A 12,826-nucleotide genomic window follows, 5' to 3' on the forward strand; every position below is an offset into this window, starting at 1 on the left:
GATAACGTTTGCACCTCCTTTACTATTATCTTATTTTCACACAGCAAAAGGATCCTAATTTGTGTCTGTTTGCTTTAGCTTGATTTCTGCCATCCTCAGACAAAACTCTTCCCTCCACTACACAGACTTTATTCACCAAAGAAAAACCTCCCAAAGCCCTTGCAGACCTTATGAAAAGCGTTTTCACTCACTTGGGTTAAATGAGCACTGTGTGTTTTCTTTTTTCCCTTTTTTTTTTTTTTTGGGGGGGGGGGGGGAGTAAAAAGTAATAAATGAATATTTTCAACTTTGGGCAAGAAGTTTAGGTGTTGTATTTGTACCATGCAACTACATAAACACAGAATGAGCCAGTTAACCAATGAATTGCAGGAATGAGAAGCAACGAGATGATCTAAAACATTTTAACACATTTTCCATATATTAGCCCTTGGACTAGTTGTGTTTTGCTTTCTTACAACAGACACAAGTCAGTAAAAGTCCAAAAGGAAAGTCTGAGGTTTTACATTTCTGTTTGTGGTACAGGAAAAGGGTTACGATCTCAGTGGTTGATTCAGTGAAATAACATCTCTTTTATACACATCTGCCTAGCAAGTAGGGCGGTAGTTGGAAATACCCAATCTAAAGCATTAAAGATTTGCTGGCAAATAGCAAGGCATTTTCTGCAGAGGAAAAGTTGTTGCATTGAGTAGTCACTTTGAATGCTTAGGAGTTACAGTCAAATATCCAAACACAGTGGAGTTACACTGCGTTTATTATTTTGTCAAGTATTTAACACACTGGGAATTGACTCTGCTGCATATTTCACATCCAAGAAGGCATGATAACAGTGGACTTAAATAAGAAGATACTTGGCAATGGTAAGTGATATTTTTATAGCAAATTATTTAGGCATCATACAGTCAGCTGTTTTTACATGTTAGTATGTATCATTTTCAACTGTTCTAATTTGAGACTTTAAAAGAGAAGAGTAAACAGATAAGAGGTAAAACCAGAGGTGCTTCACAAACTATGTTTTTGTCTGTCTATTCACTATCATTGCTGTTTTGTTTTTGAATTATATGAGAAATTTGAAGTAAATTCTTGTTGTTCAATTATCAGCATTATGACTTAAAACAGAGATGCTCTACGTGGAAGTACCTTAATTTAAGACACTTTTAGTTTGCTGTGTAATATTTCTCCTATTTCTCCTGACACATATAAAAGCCAGCAGAGTGGACTAGAGACTTTTGTGATTTCATAGCTTTCTTCAGTTTTGAAGGCCTCTCTAAACCTGCAATATTATAAGAGGCAGAAAAGAAACAAAATCACAAATCAAATGATTCATTACTCAAAAGCACTTTAAATGTACAAAATCTCTCTCACTGCCAATTAATCTTCATAAATAAGAGAAATGAATTAATTTCAAAACCAAATGAAAAGGAGAGGATGTGGGATTTTGTTTTGTTTTTAGCTTTTGCTAAGTCCATTTTTTTCCAGAATTGTTTCTAACTTTTCTACTCATTTCAACTCTGCTGTGTTAACTGCAGGCTATATTCTTTAAATATTTTACTTTTCTTTAAAGAAGCAATGCAGAAAAATGCATTTCTCCATAAGAACTGCATAGGGGTAGTATATCTAATCCTCTGAAAACACATGCACATTTCCAAACCATTTTAAAATTAAACATTAATATGATTATCTACTACAGTTTCAGAGCATAGTTCCAAGCAAGACATCCAAATGCACTATTTACTTGAATCTCTGTATGAACTAGCCTATACAGGAAATCAGTAAATTGCTCCAGAGTCTCAGCCTCAAAGGGGATACGTATTTGTTTAGTCATATACTATAAATAACATCTGTAGACTTGAAACCTTGCCAGCATTATAAATGCAGTGTTCACTTAATAGTACCCTTTATTATGAGCCTCATTAGTAACCGATTCATGCAGTATGAGCCTACAGAAGAAACACTCAGGCTAGCATAGCACACACTTATTGATGATATATTATCCATGCTGCCAGTGTAACCTCATTTGTTGTGGAGCTGGTATGCTCTGAGCTGAGCGCACACCTCCTGGCGAGCAGCCCCTTGGGAGACACAGCCAGCGCGGCGGCTTCTGGAGCACCCCTTGCTGCTCCTCTGCAGGGGGATTGTTGTCAGGGTGGAGGTGGGGCCAAAACACTCCCCTCTTCCCCCACCGTACCAGCCTGGGGCTGTGAATGGATGACAAAGCCGTGGGGCTGTCACATTGCTTCAATTTATGCTGAAGGACTGACCCAACAGACGATGGCCTCTTCGTCACTTCTACAGCTCTTTGCTATTAGAGAGCACCAGTGATGTGATCTGCTGCTTTTATTTGCCTGGTGCTGTTATAACACAATATTTATGCTGTCTGTATTACAGTATGACACATACTGCACACTGTAAAACAACTTGCATGCTTTATCATATGGAGTGAACTTCGTACGCGATAGATTCTGCATAATAGGAGATGGGTTGGTGTAGGATACTATTACTTGACACCCACAAATTCTTATTGTTTTCTAAGACTAGTTGTTAATCATTTTGTTCTTTGTCCCATTAAAAAAAAATACCATTTAATTCTCTTATAGCACTTTTCGTCAGAGAAATCCCCACCCCACACATCCAAGAAAAAAGGTGACAGCCACAACCCATTTTCATTGATGAGGACAAGGATTCAGAAGTGAGGGAAAGTAAACCTATCTAAGGTCAAAACAGCAGGTCACTATCAGAGCTGGAAGGAGATCTCCATACTCAATACAGTGTTCTGTCAAAAAATGAGCTGGGGCAGATTGTTACTGCTTTATAGTGAGTGGTGTGTATTAGATGTGGTTGGTAAGGTTTGGTTATAAGTAGTTTACACTGAGCCTAAACTGATATTGTCTTAACATTTTTCATCTACCCATTTTATGCATTTAGGGTCCTTTGTTTTAGCCAGAAATAGGAAAAAAACAACTTTAAAACTCCTGTTCTTGCAGACAGCCCCCAAAGGTCTGGGTATTCTTACCTCTTGAATGTTTATTTGAGTAAAGTCTTTTAAGATTCACTCCATGAATTAAAAGACAAAATTTATAATCAGTCTAAAAGATGTTGAAGAAAAGGTAAGAACCAGAATGGAAATCCTGGGTTATGTTGGTGGTTGTATGGTTGTCTTGGAACATGATTTTGGACAATTATTTGGAACTTAAATTCCAGAAGAGGCTGTTTCTTTTGGGAAATCCAAACTGAGACAAAGGAGATAGCATTAATTCTTCTGGAGAGATTATTAGATATTCTCTGGATCAAAAATGAGCATACGTGAGGAAAGGACACTGGAAAATTTGACCTCCCTGAGCACATCTCTGCTCCAGCACCAGGGTCCTTCAGTGGCTGCCCCCAGGACCAAGCCTACTGTAGTACGTGGCTTTGTGTGAGCCTCAACATGCTGTTTTACACATTCACAGACACACCAGCTTTTCGTGCGTATCCAGACAGCCTTTCCAGATAGTCTATTCACAAGACAGCCATGTGGTCAGGAGGCAGACAATCTGTCACACAACCCAATCGTATAGCTGCTCTTGTCCCCTCCATCAACTGCAAAATAAATATAGTACCTGCGATCTGTGTTATACCAGTTTCTTATGGATTAAGGTATCCCTTCCGCTCCCTAATGCTATGGAGCTTAATTGCTTACTAGCTGGTAGCCCTGGACTTCAGATACTGTGGACCTAACAGTTATTTTTCCAGTGTTTAAACTGAGGTCATCACAAAAACCCCAAAGCAATCAAATATTAGGTCGTGCAATAAAGTTCCATGACACCTCCCACCCCATGGTCCCCCTTACTGATCTTCACAAAAAATGCTGGGGAAGTGATCATGGGCCTTTACTGTGCCATAACAGTAATAGTCAAGCTCTTTTGGACAAATACAGAAATAAAAGCAAATGAGTGTCAGGACACAGCAATGTTTAGAAGAAATGGTAACTAACAAGTGTAATAACCTATCTGAGCATATAGCAAGTTTTCAAGGTTTGTGGAATGATGTCTTTACATTCAGATTTGGTGCTTATTTTAAAAGATATGCTTTACCTGGAGCAGAAGTTATTGCCATCAGTACAGGAATTACAGGTTAAATTTTTCTCTTTGACAGATCAATTAGACTAGCTAATTAGAACAACTTCTTCTGGGCTTAAAACCTGTGATTCTGTAGGAAAACCAAAAGCCAAGATCAGGAATCCTCAGCTGAGATCTCTCAGTCACTGGCTCCAAGCTATTTAACATTAGATGCTTCTCTGAAGGTGTAGGCTGATTTCAAAACATGGAAGAAAAGTGATCTCCCAAAGATGCTAGATCCTAGACTGTTTAGGATGCTACCGCTGACTGCAGCACCATCTATCACACCTATGAGCAGGGTGTCATCAGATCTCATGATGCACCAGAAGTGTTGTGTTTTGTGTCTTACCAGGGAGCTATTTATATGACAGATTATACTGTTTCACCCATGAGAAACCTGTAAAATAATCTAGTCTCATCTTGCTGTCAACAATAACGCTAGGGAGCAACATACGTGGTGTGCATTACAACTAAAGTTAGTGTTCAAAGCTACAGTATTGCAGAAGTTAAGAGCAAGAGAGGTGCCATTGGAGCTTTATACTGTTATCTTCGACACCACAAATAAAAACCATCCACTCAGCTTCATTCTGATTGTCACAGCCTTAGAGATAAAGTAACGCAGCAGAAATGTGAAAGGTCCTCAAGACTTGTTTAGTGCAGAGTTAACCAGCAGCCTGTATTAAGTAGCTTTGCCTCTGCCAGGCACCAGGAATCACAAATACTCAGAAGTAGCTACTCCAAAATCCTTGCAGCTGAAATGACAACTGTACTTATAAATGTGGTAAAGTCATCTTATTCAGGCATAGATATCCAAGAGAAGAGATTGCATAATTCCTCATCAATCACTGACAATGCTAATTTAAAAAAAAAAACCCAAAACCAAAACAAAAACCAAAAACCAAACCAGAAAAACCCCACAACACCCCTCTCAAAAAAAAAAAGAAACCAAACCCAAAACCAACCAAACAACAACCCCAAACCAGCAAACCCAGCAACGAAGACAGGACCATGCATGCTATCTGTGAAATGCTAAAGGATAACAAGCCCCTGACTTCAGTGAGACTGAGATCACGCTGCTGTACAAAGTGGTGCCCATGCCAGAGTGTAAAATACAGAGCAAATTCTGCCACTGGTACTCAGATGGACTAAATATATTCACCTTTTCAGTACTTCCATTCCCTCAGAGTGCCAGCCTACTCTTACCAATAAGGTACTCAGAAGAAACTCTTCCTGAAAGCAAGCTCTCTCTTGAGTCTTTTTTTTTTTTTTTTTTTACAAGGTAATCCCTCTGAAGCAATTGCTATTAGCCATTGCTGGAGAAAGCAGTAGCAATGAATATGACAGAATCCAACTCACAATAAAATGTAAAACCAGACAGGTCTAAATACACCTTTTATACTGAACTCATGAAAAATACAGAGAAAATTTTCATATGATTTTTGTATGTGGAGTAAGTTCATTTTTCTTCTACCCTTTACTTTTTTTCCTGATAAATCATAGTTTTGGCAATTGATAATTCTCCTTTCATTCAACCTAAAGGGCCCCTTATGTCAGCCTACAGTTCAGGGGAATATAAATCAAAAGGAATGCAAAGTCAGATGAAAAAGGAACATTATGTGACTGGAAATGTGGAAAGAAAAGGTAAAGTCATAACTTTTTAAAATATTTGTTTTAAATTAGAATGACACCATACAGGGGAGCTCACACAATGTTTTTACTACTCCGGCGCTGCAGTAAGTTATAAACTGTGTATTGGTCAATGGCTTAAAAAAATTGATGGACCTTTTCTTCAGTACCAGATATTTAGCCACTTCATAGCTGCCACAAATGTTCTGTAGTGTTTCTCTAAGCCCAACATAATCGCTTACACATAGTCTATATACCCAGTGCACAAACATTAAAATAACAAACACAACCCACAACACCTTGTTAAAAGGGCACCATTCTTGCTATGCCTCATATACCACACCATGGCTGCAGTCAACGCTCTTTACACTGATAGCACTGTAATTTTTCAACCACACGCTTGTAATACAATACTTATGTAGATCACACGGGCTACTTTTTCTGTAAACAAAGCATCGTATGTATACAGTAACATATTCTTCATAGAGTTCCAGGATAAGTTCTCAAGATGAGGTAAAAATACTTTTTGATGGGCGTACACTTAGGATTAGATCCTCTTCCATGGAACTATATAAGCAATATTTTACAGCTTATTTCTAAGGCACTGCAACAAGTAAGGACACCAGAATAAGGTTAGTAATCATGGAGAGTGTGAGTGCATGTCATGCAACACAAACATATTTGGGAAGACAAGGTCTAGGAACTTTTATTATAACTCACAGGAAGGCAATTCACTGGAAAACAGTCTGGAAGGCTGCAGAGCTGGATACCATTATGAAAGAGTCAGGTAATAAAGTTCACAGAAAGGAAGTAGGTTTTTAAAAAAAGATCTGAAGAAAAAGGAGGAGATCCAAACATATGAAAGCAGCATGAAGCTGAGAGAAAGGAGGGGCAGAAGAAGAAAAGATAAAAGTGTGTAGAAGATAGAGGATGACATCAGTACAGAGATCAATGAGAAAAGGATTCTACAGAGACTTGAAGATCAGGATATTTTTCCTGGTACAAGAACTGAACAAATCTTAGAGGCAGCGAATTTAAAACAATTACAAGGAAGTACATTTTTATGTAACACATGAAACTCATTGCCTCTGGATACTCTTGAAATCAAAAGCTTAATGGAAGCCAGAAATGGATAAATTACAGTTACGTTACATTACACAGGATTCATTTCATCTGTAGAAGAAAAAAAATTCTTTGTGCTTCCTGGCAAAAGTTAGGTACTAAGTGACGAAAGGAATTAGAAAGAGATTTACCTAATTTGACATAATGCAATACTTATCCATTATGGGGCAGCTGTAGCTTCTGCTAAAACAAGACTATCCAATCATAATGTAAAAAGCTTCAACAGTTTTGGAATACATACAAAACCTCAGAGTGCCAGCCTACTCTTACCAATAAGGTACTCAGAAGAAACTCTTCCTGAAAGCAAGCTCTCTCTTGATTCCTTTTTTTTTTTTTTTTAACAAGGTAATCCCTTTGAAGCAATTGCTGTTAGCCATTGCTGGAGAAGGATACTGGATTAACTGTGCTTATAGGGTGACTCAACGTGCCATGTTGCTATGTTTTGATAGATGGAAGAGCAGAGTCAATGTTGCGAAACCCAAGACAGAGATGACTAATCCAGTCCTGGCTTAGCAGCAATGAGGGGATGGATTGTCCTGTGCAACACAACTGTTGTCTGGAATACGGCAAAATGTGAAAATTGTGACTGTGTTTAAGGCAAAAGTATTTCATCAGTTTGCTGAGCAATGTAAGGACAGGACAAAAACTAGAACACTCCAAACTACTGGCTTTCTTTCCTATTAACACAAGTAGTATTTGGAGTTGGGTGGAGATCAGGACTGAGGCTAAGTTCCATCATTACTTAGATTTGCTTTGCCCAGTACTAATGTTCTGTTTAAATTTATATGCTCCTTTTTGGAAAAGGTTATCACCAGTAGCAACAGGCAAAATATTTAGTACTGAATAGTCTGCATATTTGTCCTCTAGAATGCAAACCTTTGGATATGGAAAATAATTTGGGGAAAAGAGGGATCAGCTCCTGTATCTGCTATTGTTCCAGACACATCCTGATTTTAGTCAGGCAAAGGAGAAGAACTGTCATAAAAAATAAGTTCAATGGCTCCTCTATTTCCTTTTCCCACCTCCAATAGACACTAACTCCAGATGTCGGAAAAGTTCCTCCATTTTATGGTAGCTAGGACCCTATCCCAGGGCAGAAGTATCACTCTACCTGTGAATGGTACAGTTTGACTTTTATTCTGAAGCAAGTGTTGCTGCCCCTTCTGCATGCTATTCTCTTTAACTGCAAATATTATTTTCATCAACTCACCTCTTGGGGTGAAATCTCTGTCCCACTGAAATCAAAGGCAAAACAGCTAACTTCAAAGTGCTCGTGATTTCTGCTATCTTCTTGTTCCACACATTAATTATGCCTTAGATTTCAAGTATTTCCTTTTATTTGTTTGAACTCTCTTCATTTTACTGCATTCTTCTTTTCCTGTCCCTCACATGAGAAGGCAGTAAAGAAACCCAGCTGATTTTCCTTATAGTACCTATTACCTCATAAACCTTTATCAATGCAGCTCCTTTCTGCAAAGGAGACTCAACATAATTTCAATCTTTTAATACAAAATTCCAGTCTCTGATCAGTCTTCATTGCCCTTTTCCTGGTACAATACCTTTGAGCTAAGTAATGAAGATTGACCACAGTATCCAATATCAAAGCATACCGTTAGTGCAAGATGGCAGGCGCAGCAGAGGTTCTCTCTCTCTCTCTGTCTCCTTTTCCTTATGGCTTCTAAAAATGTGTTTTTCTGTTCACCATTGGGCACTGAACAATTACTGTATAGAGAAGATGGAAAAAACTGCAAAAGGTTAGAGTGAAACAACATGAAAAAACAGCCCCTCCCTGTGATATTTATGTTTCTGCTGCTGGCCCTGGCAGAAGTCCAGATTCTGAATGAACAAAACTCCCAGTGGCTTAGGGACTACAGTATTCAGCCCATAGTCAGGAAATGCAATAGCATGTGACAATGGGAAGAAATAAAAAAAGCTTTCCAATGCTTTTGAGCTTCTAGCTCAATCAGTTTGGACCAAAACTCAGGGGCTGTTGAGATTTTGTGTGAATGAGTTCTCTATTGCTAAACAAAAAATGTGTGTGTTACAGTATAAGGCAGTAAAGTGGTAAACAGTATGTGGCTTTGCTTCCTCTCTGATATTTCATTTTTACAGTACTAGCACTGTAAAACTCCATTTTACGTACAAGGCCACTGTCCTTTCTATTCAAATACAGTAAGGAACTGTTTCCCAAAACACAAAATCAGCTCCCTATTTCTCCTCCTTTCCAGGAAAGCTACTTGGTAACTGTTGTTCACTACTCAGTGTCAAATCATGGTTCTTCTACAAGATTAGAATTTAAAAGAGTTGGGTAATGTTCCATGTTTGTTGTCATCCAGTGACCCAGGTTAAAACCATTTCCTTTACAACAGATTTCCTTCAGGGAACTAACAGCTTGAAAACTTAATTGTTGGGAAAATAATGTCAAATTATTTTCTTTTCGTAAACACTTAAAATATAAATTAGCCACAGTTGTGGACAGAGTGTTTCAGGGCTCCTGTAGACACTGTACAGAGCAGAGATTTCATCTTCACTTTTTCTCCGAGTACGTACATCATTCTCATGGGGCAGATGCTTGTCTTCACAGTCCATGTTTTATCTAGAAGTCACAGGATGACTAAACATGAGACCATATCAGTGCAATATTTTAAACCTGTTATATAATTTCTCTCTCTCTTTTGCAAGTTTAGTGACAGACCAATAAAACCAGGACCTCCAAGCCACAGAACACAGAGGGTAGCAGGTGTCTAAGCACTCTCTTGTTGACCATTTCCATGACCAGACAGGGCCAAGTGTAAAGTTCAGGTTTCTGTTTACATTTTCCTGAAAAGTATAGGATTTATAGTTTGCAAGAACATTCCAAAGAGGCCTCCCTATTTCAATAAACTAACATTAGCTGTTTCAGAGACAATCCTTTCTGCTATGGAACTTTTTTTTTAATTTACAAACTCCCTATATATCTTATCACACAAATTCATCGAGAGAAAGCAGGTTTCTGCAGCAAGATTGTTATTTGTCAGTGTGAACAGAACTGAGGATTGACAGGTGGGGACTGACACATTGATCTGTGTCATTGATGAAAACCAGCTAAGTGTGCCTAAGGCTGTGGCAGAAAGGTGTCTGCCTGCTCCCAGGATTGATGGTAGGTGCAACTCAAGCAGTGTTTGGTGGGGGGAGTTGCCACAATAGTAGAATGGACTGTGAACCATTTACTTTGCAGCAAATGAAAGGTGTAATTGAGGCAATTTGGAATCCGTGGCATAGTTCTCATTTCCCGGATGCTCTATGGAAAAAGCAACAATTTTCTGAGTCCTTCATCAGGTTGGATCACAAAGTTGCAGTCTAGCCCATAAAGAGGAGAGTATTTAAGAATTGGTAGGTTAAAGGGACCACGCCACTTCATGGTGCACAATACAAAGGCTTGGGATTCAAAAGCAGCTCCTATTATGTTTTGCTAGTGGAGTAGAAGTGGCCTGTGAAATTCTTACTAGCTTAATGCTTAAAATATCTGCTAAAAATTACGAGAAACATGCTTGCCATCTCAGTCTCCAGCAGGAAATCCTGCACTTGATTAGCATGGATTCTGGCTGGCCCCCCTCACCTCCCCCCAAGTAGGTTTAACATGCCTGAACCCCATCAATCCTAGGGCCAGAGAGCAATGGGTAAAGACAAATGACACAAACTCCTTAAATGGTCCTGCCTTCTCTGGGTAGCTGGGAGCCTGCTGGAAACAGTTTCCCCAATACTGCATCCCATTGCTTTTGTTTATCTATCCTTTCTAACATTTTCTTCAATTAGGAAACAATAGCTCCGTTCCAATGTACTGAGCAGAATTACTGAAACCGAGTCACGTGACACCATGAGAGTGTGTTTTCAATTATTCACTCTGTCTTTTTTTGCCAGGCCTATGAAGAGGAACAGCCTTCTGCAGGAGTCAGGTTTGTCTGCCTCGCTGTTGTAAGTTCCTCCTTTTGAATTTTTATGTTACAATTAGGGAGTTTTTAATTTTTTTAACAGTAAATTCAGCTCTCCGAGAGTTTCTTACTCTTTATTAGAAAACTTCCAAATCTCTAGCTCTTCCTACTGCCTGGAAATCCTAGACATCTGCAATAGTTCAGTGCTAATAGTACTGCTCAGTAATGAATCTGACAAAGGTCACAAGATCTAGATTAAAATGGGATGTAAGATATCATGCTGTTAGCACTTGGTAATGTAAAACTCATCTTGTTCTTGCTAGTAAAGGACAGTTCTGTCTTTCCTACTGTCTGGTTAACAGCAGAGCATTCGCATTCAATCTGGGAGCTACACCAAATTATTTGCATCTTGTAAATGCTCGGTTTAATATCCAACCAAAAATTTGAACCAAATGGGCACAGCTCAAATCATGTATTTTGTTTGCAGAAGGCAGACTGAGTTAGGGCTTTTTAGACTTAAAGCTGGAAAAATAAAGCTTGGGGAAAAAAAAAAAAGAAGCAGAGAAGGAACATTTGGTTTGCATTACAAACCCACAGACAACTTCCATCAGGCATGCTGGAGGTATAAGAATGGCAAGAGAAAATGACAAGCAGTGAGTGCACTGGAGGAAAAGATGAATGGTTTGGAAAATTGACTTTGAAGTAATTGTCCATGCCACCAATACCTTGAATTAAATTTGTTGGAAGATGGCAATGAATCATAAAGCTTCTCTGGCACTTGTGATATTGTTTTCTGTGTAAAATAACTTTTCTGGATAATTTTATCGGAAAACTTATAGACGATGTTTTTGGTACCTCCTATATTTGTCACTTATGCAACCATGAATCAGCAGCTCTGGAAAGGATGTTGCCTTAGTTAGGACTTGGGCTGTGATCTAATACTTAGAGCAAAACCAGGTGTTTACCTGGAAGTCTTCAGGTCTACGGGGTTTATTTGCACCTCAACCACTGGCTGGCTTTGAGATACTAGGTAAGTCATTCAGGGTTAAACTTGGTCTTTAAGCTGATGGAGCTCTGATGGGGGAGGGGGAGAAGGAAATAGCTGATACAGGAGGGCAAAAGAGATGTTCTCTCTGCATAAGGTAAAATTCCTCAGGAGCACTGCAGGGGGGTGGGATGGCAGAAGGTACTTAAAACAGTTTCCTTCACTGTTTCAACAGGTACTTCTGTGTGTTCCCTGCATCCCAGGTGCTTAGCATAGTCAGAGAGGCACCTCTTGGAGCATTTAGTACTGATGGCAGTGCTCCCTTTTAAGCTCAGCAGCTTCAGGCAGAATGAGGAAGGGCTCCCTCATCTCTCCACCCTTCATTCTAGCATGCCAATCTCCAGAGAGCTGTATTTTGACCATTAAGCTATCAAGCCCTCTGCTTACCCATGTGCTTAATAGCTCGTTTTTAATTCTTTCTCTTTGGGGAAGTAAGAGTGCAGTTAATGTTTCTACAGCACTGAAATCCTTGAATGAAAGGTGCTATTTCTTCTAATTTTCCCCCCTAGGCAAAACTGTTTAGGTCTGAATAAGCAACTCGGGCTCATTTCTGACATTCTTATTGCTAGTGTCTAACAGCGATTGCCAGAATCACAGAAGGAGCAGCCATCCCTGTTGCAGACTTTCAAGTGATGCGCATTCCATGCACCTTCAGCAAGTTAGCTCTGTTGCTTCCTACCCAGGTGCTGAGGGGATGTACTTGCCGAAGTTCCCCTCATCCTGGCCATCCTATTGCTTTTTCCACTCCACATTCTCGTCTAATGGGCCAGATTACATTTTTACCTACCTTCAGACATACAGAAAAAGCAACATCAAGCTTTACAAGATTAATTCCCTAACACACTGGGAACACTAACAGGGATTTCCCAACTCAAAAAGTGCAATTAGGTACATATGTATTATGGTAGACTAAAGCTTTAGGCTTACCAAAACACTAAAAAGTGTCTTTTTTAAAACAAACAAACAAAATCTCCAAACCTTGAAAGTCTTTACGTATTAGTAGGGGTGTCAGTCAGCTTTTAACTAAT

General features: G+C 39.1%; 1 protein-coding gene across 1 annotated transcript in view; it reads left to right on the forward strand.

The window, feature by feature from the left end:
* Window positions 1–716: 716 nt before the first annotated feature.
* Window positions 717–12,826, forward strand: part of IL16 (interleukin 16) — a 47,056-nt gene continuing 34,946 nt past the window's right edge. The window contains exons 1-2 of the mRNA XM_009330901.1: window positions 717–857; window positions 10,743–10,796. Coding sequence (XP_009329176.1) covers window positions 10,747–10,796 — 50 coding nt within the window. The 5' untranslated portion in view covers window positions 717–857; window positions 10,743–10,746. The remainder of the gene's footprint in view (window positions 858–10,742; window positions 10,797–12,826) is intronic.

Source organism: Pygoscelis adeliae, unplaced genomic scaffold (genome assembly GCF_000699105.1).
Source record: "Pygoscelis adeliae isolate BGI_AS28 unplaced genomic scaffold, ASM69910v1 Scaffold318, whole genome shotgun sequence".
NCBI lineage: Eukaryota > Metazoa > Chordata > Aves > Sphenisciformes > Spheniscidae > Pygoscelis > Pygoscelis adeliae.